Genomic DNA, 20,752 nt, shown 5'->3' on the forward strand with positions numbered 1-20,752 from the left:
CACAGAATTGTTACTCGCACAGACACAGAATTGTTACTCAGGGACACAGAACTGTTACTGAGGGCCACAGAACTGTTACTTAGGGCCACAGAATTGTTACTCGCACAGACACAGAATTGTTACACAGGGACACAGAATTGTTACTGAGGGCCACAGAACCGTTACTTAGGGCCACAGAATTGTTACTGAGGGCCACAGAACTGTTACTTAGGGCCACAGAATTGTTACTCGCACAGACACAGAATTGTTACTCAGGGACACAGAACTGTTACTGAGGGCCACAGAACTGTTACTTAGGGCCACAGAATTGTTACTCGCACAGACACAGAATTGTTACTCAGGGACACAGAACTGTTACTGAGGGCCACAGAACTGTTACTTAGGGCCACAGAATTGTTACTCGCACAGACACAGAATTGTTACACAGGGACACAGAATTGTTACTGAGGGCCACAGAACCGTTACTTAGGGCCACAGAATTGTTACTCAGGGACACAGAATTGTTACTGAGGGCCACAGAACTGTTACTTAGGGCCACAGAATTGTTACTCGCACAGACACAGAATTGTTACTCAGGGACACAGAACTGTTACTGAGGGCCACAGAACTGTTACTTAGGGCCACAGAATTGTGACTCGCACAGACACAGAATTGTTACTCAGGGACACAGAACTGTTACTGAGGGCCACAGAACTGTTACTTAGGGCCACAGAATTGTTACTCGCACAGACACAGAATTGTTACACAGGGACACAGAATTGTTACTGAGGGCCACAGAACCGTTACTTAGGGCCACAGAATTGTTACTGAGGGCCACAGAACTGTTACTTAGGGCCACAGAATTGTTACTCGCACAGACACAGAATTGTTACTCAGGGACACAGAACTGTTACTGAGGGCCACAGAACCGTTACTTAGGGCCACAGAATTGTTACTCAGGGACACAGAATCGTTTAATTAAAGAGTATGTCAGACAACATGCAGAGGAGTGGCAGAGGAGGCAATGTTTTAGGAGCGAGCAGACGTGGCAGCAGAGGAAGGGGTCGAGGCAGCACTATTCGCAGCCAGAGGCTAGTGCTCCCGGTGTCATCCAGTACAGTGAGGAAGAGCTAACAGAGGGCGGTCAGGAACGGGGGGAGACATCCGGCTCTTCAGCAGCCAGGCGAAGAAGTAGTGGCGAGGAGAGTGGCTCGGTAGCCGGTGTAGAGACAGGTCTGTCTCCTGACCCACACGCAGCCGAGGGGGCTAGTAGTGAGGCGGAGACCCTAATTGATGATGATGAGGCTGATCGCACTTGGCAGCCTCGTCGTCATCAGGCTATTGCTTCCGCATCATCAGGAGAAGAGGGTGGCAGCTTGGCAGCGAGCAAAACAGTCGGTGGGTTGTCTCCATCGCCACACTCTGCCATGTGCCACTTTCAGGTCTCCTCACACACTGCTGGTGTGTTGAATTTTTTGACATAGGGTGCTGGCAGATTACGGGCCTCCCATAGCTGCTGCCAGGCCCCTAATCTGCCATGGGCCCCTATACCGCCTCCTCATGCTGCTGCCAGGTCCACAGTCTCTCATGCCATGTGCCACTTTCAGGTCTCCTCACACTGCTGGTGTGTTGAATTTTTTGACATAGGGTGCTGGCAGATTACGGGCCTCCCATAGCTGCTGCCAGGCCCCTAATCTGCCATGGGCCCCTATATACCGCCTCCTCATGCTGCTGCCAAGTCCAGAGTCTCTCATGGGTCCCTGTACGGCCTCCCATTGCTGCTGTCTCCATCGCCACACTCTGCCATGTGCCACTTTCAGGTCTCCTCACACACTGCTGGTGTGTTGAATTTTTTGACATAGGGTGCTGGCAGATTACGGGCCTCCCATAGCTGCTGCCAGGCCCCTAATCTGCCATGGGCCCCTATACCGCCTCCTCATGCTGCTGCCAGGTCCACAGTCTCTCATGCCATGTGCCACTTTCAGGTCTCCTCACACTGCTGGTGTGTTGAATTTTTTGACATAGGGTGCTGGCAGATTACGGGCCTCCCATAGCTGCTGCCAGGCCCCTAATCTGCCATGGGCCCCTATATACCGCCTCCTCATGCTGCTGCCAGGTCCAGAGTCTGTCATGGGTCCCTGTACGGCCTCCCATTGCTGCTGTCTCCATCGCCACACTCTGCCATGTGCCACTTTCAGGTCTCCTCACACACTGCTGGTGTGTAGAATTTTTTGACATAGGGTGCTGGCAGATTACGGGCCTCCCATAGCTGCTGCCAGGCCCCTAATCTGCCATGGGCCCCTATACCGCCTCCTCATGCTGCTGCCAGGTCCACAGTCTCTCATGCCATGTGCCACTTTCAGGTCTCCTCACACTGCTGGTGTGTTGAATTTTTTGACATAGGGTGCTGGCAGATTACGGGCCTCCTATAGCTGCTGCCAGGCCCCTAATCTGCCATGGGCCCCTATACCGCCTCCTCATGCTGCTGCCAGGTCCAGGCGAACGTAGTCACACAGGGGAGGAACTTCTGAGTGTAATGAACAGAGAAATCGACAGATGGCTGTCTCCGCGCAAACTGAAAATCGGAACCATGTTGACCGACAACGGAAAGAACATGGTGTCTGCTCTGCGTCAAGGAAGGTTGTGCCATGCACCATGCATGGCTCACGTGTTCAATCTGGTTGTCAAGCGGTTCCTAAAATCTACCATCCCACTGCAAGACATCCTTAAAATGTCACGTAAACTTTGCATGCATTTCAGCCATTCCTACACCGCAAAGCACACCCTCCTTGAGCTGCAGCGGCAGAACGGAATTCCACATCATCGCCTGATCTGCGACGTTGCAACAAGGTGGAATTCAACCCTACACATGTTAGACCGCCTTTACGAGCAGCGAAAGGCCATCACCGATTTCCTGATGTTACAAGTGGATAAAGGTACTCCCCTGTGTAACTTCGATGTCAGCCATTGGCAGCTCATGCGTGACACCTGCCGCTTGCTCAGGCCCTTTGAGGAGGCCACGCTATTCGTGAGTCGGCAGGACTATGGGATGAACGACGTCATTCCTCTGTTGCACGTCCTTGAACAAATGCTGTTAACAATGGCTGGTCAGGGTGCGGTAGACGTGGCGCACAGATCTCAACGCCACATGACCCCTGTGGGGGCAGGACAGGAAGAAGAGGAGGAGGTAGAGGAGGACATTTGTGCTCAGGAATTATTGAGTGAAATGGGTGGTTTTTCCACTCAGCGGACAGGAGTGGAGGAGCAGGAGCATCTGGTAGAGGAGGAGGAGGAGGAGACAGAGGACCCAGACGCTCCGTGGCAGTATGCTGTGGAGATGGAGGCAGGGAGTCCCTCGCATTCCTTGGCACAAATGGCCCATAGCATGCTCGGTTGCTTGCGTAGCGACAGCCGAATAATAACCATCAGACAGAGGGATGACTTTTGGCTGTCCACCTTGTTGGACCCTCGCTACCGTTCAAAAATGGTGGCCTTTTTCACACCTGCTGAGAGGGAGGCCAAAATAACGTACTATAAAAACCACCTATGTAGTCAGTTGGTCTCTGCCTTTGTGCGCCAACGTCCATCCTCAGACACTGTGGGCCCTGTGCGCTCGCGTTCCGCTGCCATGGCAGCAGGGGAGGGGTGGGGTGGTAGGAGCAGTGGCAGCTCCACCAGCAGCGGCTGCCTCAGTCTGCAGTCGATGATGAGTAGCTTTCTTCACCAGCGCAGTGAGGAAACTACTAACCAGCCGCAGCAGCAGCAGCAGCATCAGGTGGACCTGGAGCAGGACCTCAAACAACAGGCTTGGGCCTACTTGGACAGCACCCTGCCAACCGAGGTAGACAATCCCCTTGACTACTGGGCAACGAAACTTGACCTTTGGCCCCAACTAGCTGAATTTGCCCTTGAAAGGCTGTCATGCCCGGCTAGTAGCGTGGCATCGGAGCGCGTGTTTAGTGCGGCAGGAGGTATTGTAACTCCGCGGAGGACACGACTGTCCACCCAAAGTGTGGAGAGACTCACGTTTGTGAAAATGAATCAGGCGTGGATTAGTCTGGATTTCAAACCACCAGTTCCTGACACAACTGACTAAATCCGCCATGAATCATGCCTCAAACATGTGCCACTTTCAGGTCTCCTCACACACTGCTGGTGTGTTCCATTTTTTGACATAGGGTGCTGGCAGATTACGGGCCTCCCATAGCTGCTGCCAGGCCCCTAATCTGCCATGGGCCCCTATATACCGCCTCCTCATGCTGCTGCCAAGTCCAGAGTCTCTCATGGGTCCCTATACGGCCTCCCATTGCTGCTGTCTCCATCGCCACACTCTGCCATGTGCCACTTTCAGGTCTCCTCACACTGCTGGTGTGTTGAATTTTTTGACATAGGGTGCTGGCAGATTACGGGCCTCCTATAGCTGCTGCCAGGCCCCTAATCTGCCATGGGCCCCTATATACCGCCTCCTCATGCTGCTGCCAGGTCCAGAGTCTCTCATGGGTCCCTGTACGGCCTCCCATTGCTGCTGTCTCCATCGCCACACTCTGCCATGTGCCACTTTCAGGTCTCCTCACACTGCTGATGTGTAGAATTTTTTGACATAGGGTGCTGGCAGATTACGGGCCTCCTATAGCTGCTGCCAGGCCCCTAATCTGCCCTAGGCCCCTATATACCGCCTCCTCATGCTGCTGCCAAGTCCAGAGTCTCTCATGGGTCCCTATACGGCCTCCCATTGCTGCTGTCTCAATCGCCACACTCTGCCATGTGCCACATTCAGGTCTCTTCACACTGCTTGTGTTTTCAATTTTTTGACATAGGGTGCTGGCAGATTACGGGCCTCCTATAGCTGCTGCCAGGCCCCTAATCTGCCATAGGCCCCTATATACCGCCTCCTCATGCTGCTGCCAGGTCCAGAGTCTCTCATGGGTCCCTGTACGGCCTCCCATTGCTGCTGTCTCCATCGCAACACTCTGCCATGTGCCACTTTCAGGTCTCCTCACACACTGCTGGTGTGTTGAATTTTTTGACATAGGGTGCTGGCAGATTACGGGCCTCCCATTGCTGCTGCCAGGCCCGTAATCTGCCATGGGCCCCCGTACCGACTCCTCATGCTGTGACGTTGCAACAACGTGGAATTCAACCCTACATATGTTAGACCGCCTTTACGAACAGCAAAAGGCCATCACAGATTTCCTGATGTTAAAAGCGGATAAAGGTACTCCCTGTGTAACTTAGATGTCAGCCATTGGCAGCTCATGCGTGACACCTGCGCTTGCTCAGGCCCTTTGAGGAGGCCACGCTATGCGTGAGTCGGCAGGACTATGGGATGAACGATGTCATTCCTCTGTTGCACGTCCTGGAACAAATGCTATTAACAATGGCTTGTCAGGGTGCGGTAGACGTGGCGCATAGATCTCAACGCCACATGACCCCTGTGGGAGCAGGACAGGAAGAAGAGGAGGAGGTAGAGGAGGACATTGGTGCTCATGAATTATTGAGTGAAATGGGTTTTTTTTTCCACTCAGCGGACAGGAGTGGAGGAGCAGGAGCATCTGGTAGAGGAAGAGGAAGAGGAGACAGTGGACCCAGACGCACCGTGGCAGTATGCTGTGGAGATGGAGGCAGGGAGTCCCTCGCATTCCTTGGCACAAATGGCCCATAGCATGCTCGCTTGCTTGCGTACCGACAGCCGAATAATAACCATCAGACAGAGGGATGACTTTTGGCTGTCCACCTTGTTGGACCCTCGCTACCGTTCCAAAATAGTGGCCTTTTTCACACCTGCTGAGAGGGAGGCCAAAATAACGTACTATAAAAACCACCTATGTAGTCAGCTGGTCTCTGCCTGTCTTTGCCAACGTCCATCCTCAGACACTGTGGGCCCTGTGCGCTCGCGTTACGCTGCCATGGCAGCAGGGGAGGGGTGGGGTGGTAGGAGCAGTGGCAGCTCCACCAGCAGCGGCTGCCTCAGTCTGCAGTCGATGATGAGTAGCTTTCTTCACCAGCGCAGTGAGGAAACTACTAACCAGCCGCAGCAGCAGCAGCATCAGGTGGACCTGGAGCAGGACCTCAAACAACAGGCTTAGGCCTACTTGGACAGCACCCTGCCAACCGAGGTAGACAATCCCCTTGACTACTGGGCAACGAAACTTGACCTTTGGCCCCAACTAGCTGAATTTGCCCTTGAAAGGCTGTCATGCCCGGCCAGTAGCGTGGCATCGGAGCGCGTGTTTAGTGCGGCAGGAGGTATTGCAACTCCGCGGAGGACACGACTGTCCACCCAAAGTGTGGAGAGACTCACGTTTGTGAAAATGAATCAGGCGTGGATTAGTCTGGATTTCAAACCACCAGTTCCTGACACAACTGACTAAATCCGCCATGAATCATGCCCCAAACATGTGCCACTTTCAGGTCTCCTCACACTGCTGGTGTGTTCCATTTTTTGTCATAGGGTGCTGGCAGATTACGGGCCTCCCATAGCTGCTGCCAGGCCCCTAATCTGCCATGGGCCCCTATACCGCCTCCTCATGCTGCTGCCAAGTCCAGAGTCTCTCATGGGTCCCTGTACGGCCTCCCATTGCTGCTGTCTCCATTGCCACACTCTGCCATGTGCCACTTTCAGGTCTCCTCACACTGCTGGTGTGTTCAATTTTTTGACATAGGGTGCTGGCAGATTACGGGCCTCCCATAGCTGCTGCCAGGCCCCTAATCTGCCATGGGCCCCTATACCGCCTCCTCATGCTGCTGCCAAGTCCAGAGTCTGTCATGGGTCCCTGTACGGCCTCCCATTGCTCCCACTCTGCCATGTGCCACTTTGAGGTCTCCTCACACTCCTGCTGTTTTCCATTTTGTCATAGGTTGCTGGCAGATTACAGGCCTCCCATAGGTGCTGCCAGGCCCCAAATCTGCCATGGGCCCCCGTACCGCCTCGTCACGCTGCTGCTGGGTCCACAGTGTGACATGGGTCCCTGTACCGCCTCCCATTGCTCCCACTCTGCCACTCTGCCATGTGCCACTTTGAGGTCTCCTCACACTCCTGCTGGTTTCCATTTTGTCATAGTTTGCTGTATGGCCTCCCATTGCTGCTGCCTCCACCGCCACACTGTGGCTCCAAACACTGGTTTTGGCCCCGTGACTGGCCAAATGAGTGAAGTGTGCGGTGACTCTAAGATCGACGGCACTCATCTGCATGTCATACTGACTGACAGTATTATTTCTCTTCCCCAGCAGACTCCAAGGGCATTTAAATTAAAGGTACAGTGTTCTGCACTAATATTAAGTCTCTCTGAAGCCTAGAAACACCCTTTTTTAAGTTAAATTCACAGCGAATATATTCGACTCGAATCGAATATTGACCACGAATTCGCCGAATCGGTCGAATCGAATTTTTGAATACTTCGCTCATCTCTATTAAGGATTGACATGTTTACTATCTGTTTATGCAATGCGGCCCAATCGTTTCTATTTTACCAAAACAAGTTGCATCATATTGTCTTTGTGTGCTCTAAATTTAATGTTATGTTTTCTTTTCTTGAAAACATAGATTCTATAAACATTTACACACATATTGTGAGAAATAAAAATGGCAATCATGACCATTTTATTCTACAAGGCCTCTGCTTTTATAAAACATATAATTGTTTGAGAATTGCAACTTATTCAGATTTTGACATGTAGGTAATAATATATCATACAGAACTAGTGTTATATTGTAAGGCAGAACCTCATGCCAGTCCTATGTTTTTTATTTTTGTTTTAACTTAGTCTATGGTTGAGTGCCATGCATCATAGAACAAAAAGTTCAGTTATTCTGATCTCAAGCAGCTTTGATCAATGTGTGGTATTTTTCCTGTTCTATATCCTGTCTTTCTAACTCTCACTCTTTTTTGTGCCATGAATTGGCTAATATTTCAGTTTGGCAGTGTTCTTAGTTCTGGAAGCTCAAAAGAGATGCTTCCCAACAGGATATATTGCTTATTACAAAGCTGCTCTAATAACTGATTCTGGGTGACAGCTTAAAGTTCAGGCTACAGGATAGGATGTTTCTTTATCCCAAGACAGTGTAACTGACAGTCTTTGTGGCTGGATAAAATGCATAGCAAAAAAACTCTCTTGCTTTATGAATATGATGCAGACTAAACTTATAAATTTATATATTAGATCCTTGGATATTATTTTATGATTAATTATGTTGTTCATTAGATATTACTTACGTATTTTTGTTTTGTTTTGCCAACTTGTTTCCTACACACTTTTAAAGCATGTAATGTATTATTGCATCACAAATGTAAACTGTGCTTAATGGCAAGCTTTCATGAGCTTTTGGCAAGAACAGGTTTCTCTGCCAATACTGGTTAATGTTCACAGGCATTATAGTAGCTGTGAGAGAACATCAATTCTCCACAATGGTGATATAAGGTTTTCATATACAGTACATGGAGGATAGGACAGAATGTGTTGTGCACACATCACCAGCTGTATAAACACACCTGCGTTCAGTTGGCACCCATTGGTGTGTGTTCCAGTGTATGCACATACACCATCTTGAGAATGCCTTACAAAATCTGGAATTTTCACCCTAGCCTATATTCATTTCATTTACCTAGTCAGCTCAAAGGGAAGTTGCATATTTTGTTTTTCTCTAAACATGGTTGGTATTTGAAATAAACATTAGTTAAAATTTTAGTTCCCATATAACTCAGCTTGTGTGCAAACAGGAATGTCCATTTACCACATTGACTAATGGAAGTTCTCCTGAATTTACTCCAAGCTGATAACTGCACTGAAAACACAAATCTATCCAGGCATTAGACTGATAGACCTTGACACTCATGAAAAATGAATCACAAAAACAAAACATTAAAACAGGGTAAATACTGTAGATATTAAAATTATTTAACTAAATGTATTGCCAAGGTGACAAGGAAAATACAACTATTAACAAAAATGGTGTTTTAAATCTACAATTAACTTACCTGATAAGTCCATATTATTGAGCATATTGTATAGAGTGGTAGGGTTAATCCACAAGGGATATTTTACTTTTTGGGTGAATGCAGTGGACAAATTCCACTTACTGTCTTCTTATATCAATCAAGCCAGCAATGGCACATTTTCTGTTCATGTTTGGCAAACCATCAAAAGTAGCCTCTCTCTTCTCAGAGTTGGGAAATCAAACAGGTGAATTATGCCACAGCAGTTATAAAAAATCTAGTAGGTTTTTCGGCCCTCCAATAGCCGTAACTGATATATGTTTTACATGGATTCACCTAAGTGATGTATTGTTACTAATGTAGACATGAGGTAACATTCTGTAATAAAGTTTGATAACATCTTTGTACTGCACAAAGCATTTATGGTTGGTTTTCACTTTCCTCAACTAATGTGGAGTTATACTCGGATTGTACTTACATATTAGGAAATCCTTCGCACAGGGGATAGTTATCATTAACATCTGTTAGTTGCACTATTAATTCTGCCACTGCAGTGTGAACTCTGTCATTATCAAAAGCATGGACAATTATTCGGTGTTCATAAACAATGTTAGGGTCTTCATAGTCCAAGAGGTAAGCAATTTTTACTTCACCAGAATCTGCAGTAATAACATGAATTTTGTTTGTTTATATATGCATATAATACAATATATTTAGAAGTGCATGCCATTAGTTAAACTTGGAGAAACAAGGTTTATATTAGATTTATCCTATTAACATATGATTTGAGATTATGTCTTGTGGTGATGATGGAGACTAATAATATAAACATTACCATCAGCTGGTGCTCTGGGCTAACCACACCACACAATTTCTTGATGTATGGGATTACATTTGTTTGAAATGAAACAGTTTCTAAAAGGAATACAGAGATAATCATTGCTGACCACTTCTGAAATTCTAGTTATTTGGCTGTCATGCTGATCCTGTGATTTCAATACTTTGTAATCTACTGAACCCAAACAAGTATACAGATCTGAAAACCCACAGACATGGGTTTTGGTAGCACCAGGCACCCAGGGAATGTGTCCTGCATCACTTGCATGGCACCAAGGTGTTGAGGCCACTGCCACTGGCCATTGTTTTTACATGTCTCTGCCTGCTGTCAGCTATTTTGAAGCAAGAGGTGGAATGATAGTGTAAAGATAGGGCAGCTGCATAGACAGAAAGAGAAAAGACCACATGCACCTGGTAGTAGACCCAAATGTTATAAGCAAAGAGATGTAACAGCAGAGGTGTGCCGTTGTGGAAAAAGATTTTAAAAGAAAGCAGTGGTGGAGGAGGATGCTATGGGGTGCAGAGTGGAGCAGTGGTGAAAGAGATAAAGTGAGGAGTGGTGGAAGAAGCATGATGATGTGAACCATGATGGAGAGATGTGCAGAGCTGATCAGTGGTGATAGAAAGATGCAGGGGTTACAAGTGATGCAGAGGTGAACAGTTATGGAAAAAAGCTGCAGAGGTGAGCAGTGTTAGAAAGGGGTGAACAGTTGAGCAGTTGTGGAAAAGAGGAGCAAGGGTTTCAATGTGAGCAGTAATGGAAGAGTAATGGATGAGAGGTGCAGGAGGAAAAAGATAAGCTCTGTATGAGGGGGGTAGAAGGGAGTAGGGATACAGTTTGTGTGTATCGCTACTGTAGATTTGAGGCAAATGTTGCAGGTTCAAGATTTGCTATCATGGCAAATTTATGCACAAATTCATCTGGAAAGCATGACCTTTGAACTATGGCGATCAGGATTAGAAGGGTCAATAAGGAGGATTTTAGATAAGCCAGCCCCTTAATATAAATTGAAGGATAGAGCAGCTATAGTGTTAGAGTATAGAAAGCTGCTGTGGAAATAACTGCATAAGGATAGATTATGGTTACTTAATAAATTACTTACTCTATTGCCAATCAGTCACTTTGCTTTCTTTTTAGGGTTTTTTTTGTCTTTAATTTCATTTTGTGGTTGAGTCCAGGTCAGAAATCACTTGCAGCTTACTAAGCCTTAGGCCTCACTGGATTCTGTACTTTTGGCTGTATATGACATACTATTGACTACTGCACTCTGTAGATTGTATACTTGTGCCCCTGAACTCTATATGCTCTATTACATGCAGTATTTCTGACCAAAGTATTTATCACCTTAATAGTTGCTGTTTGCAAAATAGTCCCACAATATTTGCTCCAAGCTCTTCTTTAAGGTAGGCACAGACAAAGTGCTACCTCTTGATCTATATTCTGTGTGTAGAAAAGCATATGTAATGAAAGTTTCAGTTTTTAGAAAAATGATTGTGCTAAGGTTTATATGTGCCTGTGAGACTCATGCTTCTGGAACAATTATTCAAGCATGTTTCGTGAGTACAAGGGATGTGACACTGTACTGTATATACAGTGGGTAGGCTCTGGTTCCAGATATCCATGCCCCTTTAAACCCCTTCCATTGTCAGTGCAGCATGGGCACACCAATCGTTTGCTGCATCATTGTTCTCCTTGCAATGCTTAAAGTCCTTGTCTGCACACCTGTTCTGAGTTAGTGACTCAATATTGATGTCTTAATATCAGCATGAAAGCCAAGTAACCGCATTTGCAGAAGTAGGTGAGAAACCTCTGTGTTTCTCTCAAAAAGGTTATATTTAAACACTGAAAGAGACTGTGTATGCTTTTTTTTAATTTTAAAGACATTTGGATTAATTTACTAACATATTTACATATAGTTACAGCTAGTCTGATTGCAAAAAGACACAAGTCTATTTAGTAACCAAAAAAAAAAAAAATATATATATATACAATTCTATATACACACTCCTATACCCACAGTTGATCCAGAGGAAGGCAAAAAAACAAAAACAGCAAAGAATGATCCAATTTGCTCCAGCAGGGAAAAAATATTCCCCCTATTATTAATTATTTATTATTATTACCCCAAAGGCAATCAGATATTCCCTGGATCAACTTTACCTATAAATGTTAGTATCCATTTATATTATGTGCATTTAGGAAAAAACCAAGCCTTTTATGAAGCAATCTACACAGCTGGCCAGAACCAACTCTTGAGGGAGTCTATTCCACATTTTCACAGCTCTTGCTATGAAAAAACCTTTCTGTATTTGGAGATTAAATCTCTTTTTTTCCCAGACATAAAGCATGCCCCCTTGTCCTCTGTGGTGACCTTAAAGTGGAGGACCAGTCAAAAATCAAAGTCAGCAGCTAAAAAAAAGCTAAAAAAACAGACACACATCTATCCTTTGATCCTGCAGTGTCCTCACACAGGACGGGCTCACTGTCCATCCTGTGTCCTCAGTGCCGGCACCTTCAGTGTGGACACCCTGCTGTGACAGTTTGAAAATTCACAGCCAGGTGCCCATCGCATATGCACAAGTAGTGCTGAGTGTTTTGAATGGTCACGTAGCCTTTAGGGACCTGTCACATGCCCCAGAAGGCTATGGAGAGTTTAGGGGACAAAGTCTGCTTCTGATCGCTTATCTGATCACAGCGGAAGTGGGTATTTGGGTACCCCTTCCTCCCACTCCCCAAAGGTGCCAATATGTAACAGGGAGTGGGGGACGAAGCCTTAAAGCGGAACTTCCCCTTTTGCGTGGAGCTCCGCTTTAAAGTGAATAACTCTACACCAAACTCACTATATGGACCACCTATGTATTTATACATAATGATCATATCCTCCCTTAATCTCCTCTTAAGAGAGACTTAATTAAGTTCCTGTAATCTTTCCTCATAGTTGAGCTCATCCATGCTTCTTATCAGAGAAGTCTATTTTCTACTTGGTCAAGTTTTAATACCCTCTCATATACAGTATGGAGGAAATATAAAAAATAGGAATGCAGTTTGCCCATTATGGGATAATTGAAGTGAATACTGCAAAATAATAATCTCACTGCTGCACTAGCAATCCAATGTCATCCAAACTGGGAAGTTTATATGTGCCAATCTGTCATTTTTTTATAGCTGTACTGTGCTTTTTGTTGTTTTTAATTATACATCACAAATAGAGTTTTACCTTCATCTATGAAAAATCCAGGGTACCTTGTAAAAAATTCGTAGTGCACAGTGTCTCCAATATCTCGGTCAGTTGCTTGTAACCTTATGATAACTGTTCCAGGAGCAAGATTTTCAGGGATTTTGATAGGCCTATTTGGCAAATTTCTAACATATTTGAATAAAGAAACAACAACAATTACAATTCATACAAATACAAAATTAATATAAATACATACACTTATTCTATAACAGTATAATGTATGTTACATTATTTTGCAAAATACTGATATTCATAATTTTCAATGTTAAAATTTGCATGCACAGTACTCTGTTAATCAGAATTTCTATTATGCGCTAAATATATCATAGGATAAAATATTGTATATATGCTGGCAATCTTTAAATGGGGTTTTTATATTTGGGTTTGTCATGGGAGACATATTGCATCCCATGTTTATGCAGTGTCATGCATTTCTATGGTGCAGGCAGGTTATGTTAATCCATGGAAGGCAGCATTAAGGGCAGCCCTAGCTCTCAGAAAAGGTCAGAATGCTACCTCTATCTAGATCTGCTCTGCCTCCTGCCAATTGCCACAACCACCCCCTGGTTAATTTTGGAAGCTAGAACTCTCAAATGAAGGGGGAAGTCTGAGGACTTTGAAGTGATGTGAGAAGATGGGGGAACAGAGGACTCAGAGGATGTGAAAAGTAAGGGAGGATCTAAGGACTCTTATGAAAAAGGAAGGGCTTAAACACTGATGTGAAAGGGAGCCACTGAGGACTCTGATGTGAAAGGTGCGACCAAAGATTTTGATATGAAAGCGGGTGTCAAAGATGAAATGGTTGTCAGGCAGCTGATATTAGAACTGTATTTATTCCAAGCGGCATGTATGACCACCTAACTTGCCCACAAATGCCTTCTGGCCTGATGTAGAACTAGGAGGCTAGGGTACTGCATGATAAACCACTGCACCGCCAATTTTAGGATTTGTGCCAGTCGAGGTACATGTAGGAATTTTGAAGAGCGACCAGTAGGTAAGTGCTATTGTCACACATATACTTGCCAAACTGAAGATGCCATGGGCTCTACCACCCTCTGGCCTGAAGAAGAAATTGGCCAGTGTCTTTGTGTCAAACTCATGTTTAACCTGAACCCAAAGACATCCTTAGCCCTAATTATTGGTCATTATTATAGGCAGGGCATTATGGGTTCTTTAACATTTTGTCCTGGAAATGTCACCATAAATTAGTGGGAACCGCAAATCTTAAATCCATTGGTTTTAAGAGAAATATCAAAATATTTATCTTCATACATGCTCTAAGTCATTGACTCAGAAAGTACTGAATTTAAAGAAACCACACAACAGCCAGGCAACTAGCATTGTCAAATGGACTAAGAAATGGCAACCTACATATTTACAGATTTTCTTTGAAACAGTGGACCACCCCCTCCTCCTCCAAAAACTCCACTCCTTAGGTTTATGAGCCTGTACTCTTCATTGCTTCTCATCTTACCTATCCCACTACACCTTCAGTGTCACTTACAATTTTATTTCCTCCTCTCCTCTTCCTTTTTTCTGTCAGGGTCCCCCAAGGTTCTGTTTTTAGACCTCTCTTATTTTTATCTACACCTCCTCCTTGGGTCAGCTGATGATATAATATGATTTGTATGTTGATGACATCCAAATCTATCTTTCTGCCCCTCAGCTTACTCCATCAGCCTCCTCACGTATCATTAGTTTACTAACAGATGTATTAGTCTGGATGTCACACCACTTCCTCAAACTCAATCTATCCAAAACCAAGGTCAAAATATTTCTTTCCCCACATGCCTCTTCCCCTGACTTCCCTGTCAAGATCAATGGCACAACTTTCAGTACATCTCTACATGCCAGGGTGCTAGGTGTAATCCAGGATTCTGAACTCTCCTTTCAGTTGCATATCTAATCACTGTCCAAATCTTGCCACCTCAACCTCCACATCTACAAAATATGCCCCTTACTAACCAATGGCACTACAAAGCTTCTAATTCACTCCTTGGTTATCTCTCACCTCAACTACTGCAACTCCCTCCTCCAGTACTAACAATCGGGGACCAGAAGGCACAGTTCCCAATCACCTGATCACTGTGATAGCCTCTGATTGACTATCACTACGATCAGTCACTGTATAGCCCCCATGTGCGATTGGAGGAAAATATACTTTGTATCCTTTTTTTCTTGCTAGTGGAGAAAACTGTTAACAAAAGAAGTGTGTGTAAAATAAATACATTACTAATTAATGGGTTGTATCCCCCAGGTGGTGCCGTGGTACAACGGTTGTATTTAAGTGCCACGTCCTAAGGACACACTTTAGGCTAAGCTGGGAGACTGAACCATGGCCCACCTCAGTGGCAAGGACTTGTTTATGGCTGCAGTGACAAATATAAAGATTAGATACGCTGGCGTTGTTATCTATATGGCCTTGTGGATGGATTTAAGCGGTTTATGCATACAAATGATGATACTTTGAAGCTTACGTCTATACCCTTTCTTGTACATAGTAGTTTGCACAAGGCCCTATGTGAAGGACCGTACAGCAAACCAGAAGGCACTAATGTTAAGCCATAGGTACCCATAATCATTGGGGACCTCTTTTGCTGTGCACCCCCTGCACCCACCTTGGTGACTTTCCCGCTAGGAGTTGATGGAGCTATTTCCCGCCTTAGGAGTGCGCATATCTTCTTTTATGATTAATCTCTCATTTTAATGCTATATACTAGCTCCTGAAGAAGCGATCTCAATCATGAAACATATAGAGCTGAGCTAATTGTGGACGGTGCAATCCCTGCAGTTAGAGGACCCGGATATCAAATTTGGGTTCCCATTACAACATATGACAACTGGGTGCCTCTACTGCAATATGGGTTTGGGGTATCATGCTATATTCCAAAAATTTAATTTTTAATTATAGAATGATTGCCTTTTATATCTGTGTCAATAAATTATATTGTTTTAGCATTGCAAATGGTCTTGCGTATGTGCCTAAAAAGTCCATAACTTGCAGCCTACACTGTAGTTAAAATAAATACTTAAATACATATAAAATAGCTAGATCGTGGTTTGATTTAGGTCAGTGTCAGGTTACAGGTCAAGGTTAGGGTCAGAGATCACGATCAGAGTAAAAAGACACAATCAGCAGTTGGGTCAAAGATCAAGGTCAGTGTATTTTAGGTAGGATAAAAAAATTTAATTTAGTATCAGTTTTGGTTAATGTCAGTGCCAGTGTGTTTTTAAGTGAGATAAAAAAAAAAGCACATTATTGTTTCTGGGCCTTACTATGGGTACAAATAACATATAAATATGTGGTATGTTATGATCATCAAGAGAATCAGAATTTATTTTTATTTGTTTTTTGGTGGTTGGCTATGAAAATAGTAAGAAATATACAACTACATTGAAAAAAAATTGTTTTTACAATTTTGTGCCAGTTTTCCTTTGACAAGATAAAAAAAACAGGACATATCTATTACCATTTATTACCAGATGAAAGAACAATTTGTAATTCACCTGGATACACTAAGTAGTTATGATATGTACAGTTTTATTAACACATACTGAAATAGCAAAACTGTGTTCAAGTGTTAAGATTTGTTTTACCCTCCATCATGAAGGGGTTAAGGGTCTGGTATGTAAGTTAAGAGGGGCCTTATGACATTTTTTGCAAGGAAAACCAAGATGGATTGAAAATGTAAATTTAAAAAGCATGTTTTTTACTTTGTAAATGTCAGTTTTGCTGTTGTACTATGTTAACATCACACGTGTGCCCCAATTCAATGACATCCTCCAAACATGTTTTGTAGAGGAATTGTGGATTTTTAATGTTTCACTTTAAACATTATGAAAATCACTGCACCCCGTAAAACGGTGTTTTTTTGAAAAATGCTTTTTGAAATTGGTACATGTTTCCTCTTGCAGTGCCCAGTGTCCCTATGCCAATTATTTTACCAATTGTTGCCTATTAGCCTTGAAAATGGTCATGATTGATTTTAAAGATTTTGCTTCTATCGACTGTAATGGAGTTTGGCGTAACATTCAGAACTAGTGAACTGAGCCCCAGTACATTTGGCTTATCCCTAATGGAACATAGCTAAAATGTAAATTGTCAAAATTAGCAGTAAATTAGTTAATAAAATTGTCCGCCTTAAAGTAGCACTGCCCTTCTTAGATTGGGTGGCTGAACTAGTTTTAATGTTCTTAGTTTTTCTTCTCTTTATTTTTACCTGTTGATACCTCCAGTAAGTCTGTTTTTTTATAACTTCCTTTAACAGGCCAAACTGTCCAGCAAAAGTGGCAGTTAGAGTGTTGAGGAAAACATGTTTAATACTGACAGGGACACTTACATTGGTCAGTTTTTATTAATTGAAGAAAAATCTATATTGCTAAAGTAAAGAAATGATTAAAAGGTAACTACGCTTTTGTGGGAAAAATATAGGAATTAAAAAAAAATTCAATAGCATATACAATTGCTAAACAAGCCATTTTCAATGTGCAGCACTGTAAATTTCTGGAAAGTGCAAAGCAATATGGCAACCTGGAGGCCTTTTCTACTTAGTTGGTGTATAGAACGTCCCCAGAAATGTCATTTTCTGCTTGATTTTCTGCACTAAGATACAAATCAAATTTTAGGAAGCCCCTGCAACAAAAATATAATTTTTGGTGAGATACTCCCAAAGGGTTAATCACTTCTAAATGGATGAAAACACTGCAACTTTTCTCTTCAGAACCTTAAAAGTGCACCAGCTGATTAAAATGAATTAGTCCCATTCAGAATCAGTATCCAAAAGACATAGTTGAGTAAACAGCTTTTAAACTGGAATCTGAACAAAGTTTGTTAAAATCCGTGTAGTGTACATTGATTACCCAGAGTTGGTTGTTTTTATTCTCAACAAAAGTTAAGCAACTCTTTAAAAAAGTTTTAGCTGTGTTTTGGTTTTGTTAGTCAAGTTCACCTAAATCTGCTGGTGCATCTAAAAACAACCTTTCCTCAGACTGACAATGTCATTGTTCAAAGGTGTCTCCATTGCACCTCCAGCGGAGTGGAGATAGCATAAGACAGAAAGTGTATCACTGGCAAGATCATCAAGGGAAAAAAAGTCTAAAAAGAGAAAAGGAATGTAGCCATCACGGATAAGGATTGGTAAGCTGCAATATATGATTTTTTTGTTTTGGGTTTTATTACCACTTTTACCACTTGCACTCTGGAAGATTTACCCCCCCCCCTTAACCACCTTCTGCCCGCCCTATAGTACAATGATGGGCGCATGGTGGTTCTCTCATTCTGATAGGACGTAATATGACGTCCTACCATTCTCACTGCGCATGCGCGGCTCAGGGAGCGCGCAGCACGTCGATCGCTGGTGCGCTGTGTCCCTCGGACACAACGGATCACGGAAAGAGCCGAAGATGTCGGTTCGGTCATGTGATCAGCTGTGTCCACTCACAGCTGATCACATGTAAACACGGAAATGCCGGTTATCAGCATTTCTCTCCGCTTGAGCTGTCACGCTGACAGCTCGAGAGGAGAGGAGAGCTGGTAATCGGCTTTACGCGGAGGGGACATGTACACTGATCATCAGGGCACTGATGATCAATGTGCCCTGATGATCAGTGTGGCCCCAGAAGTGCCACCTGTCAGTGCTCATCAGTGCCTTGTGCCAGTGCCCATCAGTGCCACATCAATGCCACATATCAGTGCATACCAGTGCACATCAATGCCACATATCAGTGCCCATATGAACTGCCTTTCAATATCACTCATCAGTGCCAGTCAGTGCCACCTATCAATGCCAATCAGTGCCACCTATCAGTGCTGCCAATCAGTGCCACCTATCAGTGCCAGTCAGTGTCGCCTATCAGTGCGCAACAGTGCCAGTCAGTGCCGCCTATCAGTGCCAGTCGGTGCCGCCTAACAGCGCCAGTCGGTGCCGCCTAACAGCGCCAGTCGATGCCGCCTATCAGTGCCAGTCAGTGCTGCCTATCAGTGCCATATATCAGTGTCATGTATCAGTGTCATGTATCAGTGCTGCCTTTCAGTGCCCATCAGTGATGCCTGTCAATGCCCATCAGTGCAACCTACCAGTGCCTCCTCATCAGTGCCCATCAGTGCCACCTATCAGTGTCCATCAGTGCAGCCTATCAGTGCCCATCACTGCAGCCTCATTAGCGCACATCAGTGAAGGAGAAAAATCACTTATTTACAAAATTGTATAACAAAAACTAAGAAAAAATGTTTTTTTTTTCAAAATTTTCAGTGGTTTTTGGTTTGTTTAAGAAAAAATAAAAATCCCAGAGGTGATTAAATACCACTAAAAGAAAGATCTATTTGTCTCAAAAAAATGATAAAAATTTCATATGGGTACAGTGTTGCATGACCGCGCAATTGTCATTCAAAGTGTGACAGCGCTGAAAGCTGGAAATTGGCCTGGGCAGGAAGGGGGTATAAGTGCCCTGTAGGCTAGTGGTTAATGACCAGGCCATTTTTTGCTACTCGGCACTGCTCTATTTTAAGTGGTCATTGCAAGGTCATGTAACTCTGTACCCAAACAAAATTTTATGTCCTTTTTTCAAACAAATACAGCTTTCCTTTGGTGGTATTTGATCACCACTGGGTTTTTTAAATTTTTGTGCTAAAACAAAAAAAGACAAAAAATTTTTAAAGAAAACTATATTTTCTACTTTCGGTTATAAAAAATATCCAGTAAACTCAAAGTTAGTCATAAATTCAGGCAACATGTAATCTGCTACATGTCTTTGGTAAAAAAAATCCCAATACGTGTATATTAATTGGTTTGTGTGAAAGTTATAGTATCTACAAACTATGGTATATATATTGCAATTTACGCAGCTTTTACTTTCTGACTGCCTATCACATTTCTTGAGGTGCTAAAATTCCATGGCAGTGCAAAAAACCCCAAATGATCCCTTTTTGGAAAGTAGACACACCAAGGAATTTGCTGAGAGGCATGTTGAGTCCATGTAACATTTTGGAAAATTACCATTTTTTTTTTATTTTACACAAAGTTGTCACTTAAATGATATATTGCTCACGCATGCCAATGGGTATATGTGGAATAATGTTGGACTTGATGTTCGAGTCAAACTTAAGTTCGACTCAAGCATTGGCCGTTCGTGTGTTCAGCAAACACACGAACGGTAAGGGCGTTCGGCAGGCTATTCGCCCACCGCACCACACAATGCAATGCCCACTGACAGTGCATTGTGATTGGCCAACACAATGCACCTGACCCCAGGCCATTCACAGCACATGATGATGTCACAAGGAGGCGAGGTCAAGCAGTTGATGTCTACTTCGTGGGACTTTTTTTGATTTTTGTTTTTAATAAAGGACTTGTCAAACACTGTCTTCTGTCAATTTTTACACTACACTTTTTTTTCTGAATGAGTACTGGTACCATGTACCCCATACTCATTCACATAACGGGGGGGCCAGAATCTGGGGGATCTTCCAGATTCCAATAAGTCCCCTGCCCACAGACCCCCACAGCTACCGGCCATGATTATGCAGAAGGGGCTTTTATCTCCATCAACATGAGGACAAGGTGCTTTAGGGAAAGCCCCCCTCTGCCCCAAAGCACCCCCCATGTTGACGGCATGTGGAATGGTATGGTTCAGGAGGGGAGGTGCTCACTCACTCCCCCCCTTTTTTGAGCTGCTGGGCTGCATGCTTGGATGAGGGTCTGGTATGGATCTTGGGGGGAAACCCATGCCATTTTTTTTTTAATTTTGCCGTGGGACTCCAAGCCA

At 44.1% G+C, this 20,752-nt stretch overlaps 1 protein-coding gene across 1 annotated transcript in view; it reads right to left on the reverse strand.

Annotated features, from left to right (window-relative positions):
• Positions 1 to 20,752, reverse strand: part of LOC149472960 (cadherin-related family member 4-like) — a 140,778-nt gene that overhangs the window by 39,526 nt on the left and 80,500 nt on the right. Inside the window, exons 11-12 of the mRNA XM_089686741.1 lie at positions 12,968 to 13,113; positions 9,391 to 9,571 (exon numbers count right to left, since the gene is read on the reverse strand). Of these exons, the coding sequence (XP_089542867.1) occupies positions 9,391 to 9,571; positions 12,968 to 13,113 (327 nt within the window). The remainder of the gene's footprint in view (positions 1 to 9,390; positions 9,572 to 12,967; positions 13,114 to 20,752) is intronic.

Source organism: Staurois parvus, unplaced genomic scaffold (assembly GCF_062004578.1).
Source record: "Staurois parvus isolate SC_StPar_1 unplaced genomic scaffold, SC_StPar_1.0 ptg000019l, whole genome shotgun sequence".
Taxonomy (NCBI): Eukaryota; Metazoa; Chordata; class Amphibia; order Anura; family Ranidae; genus Staurois; species Staurois parvus.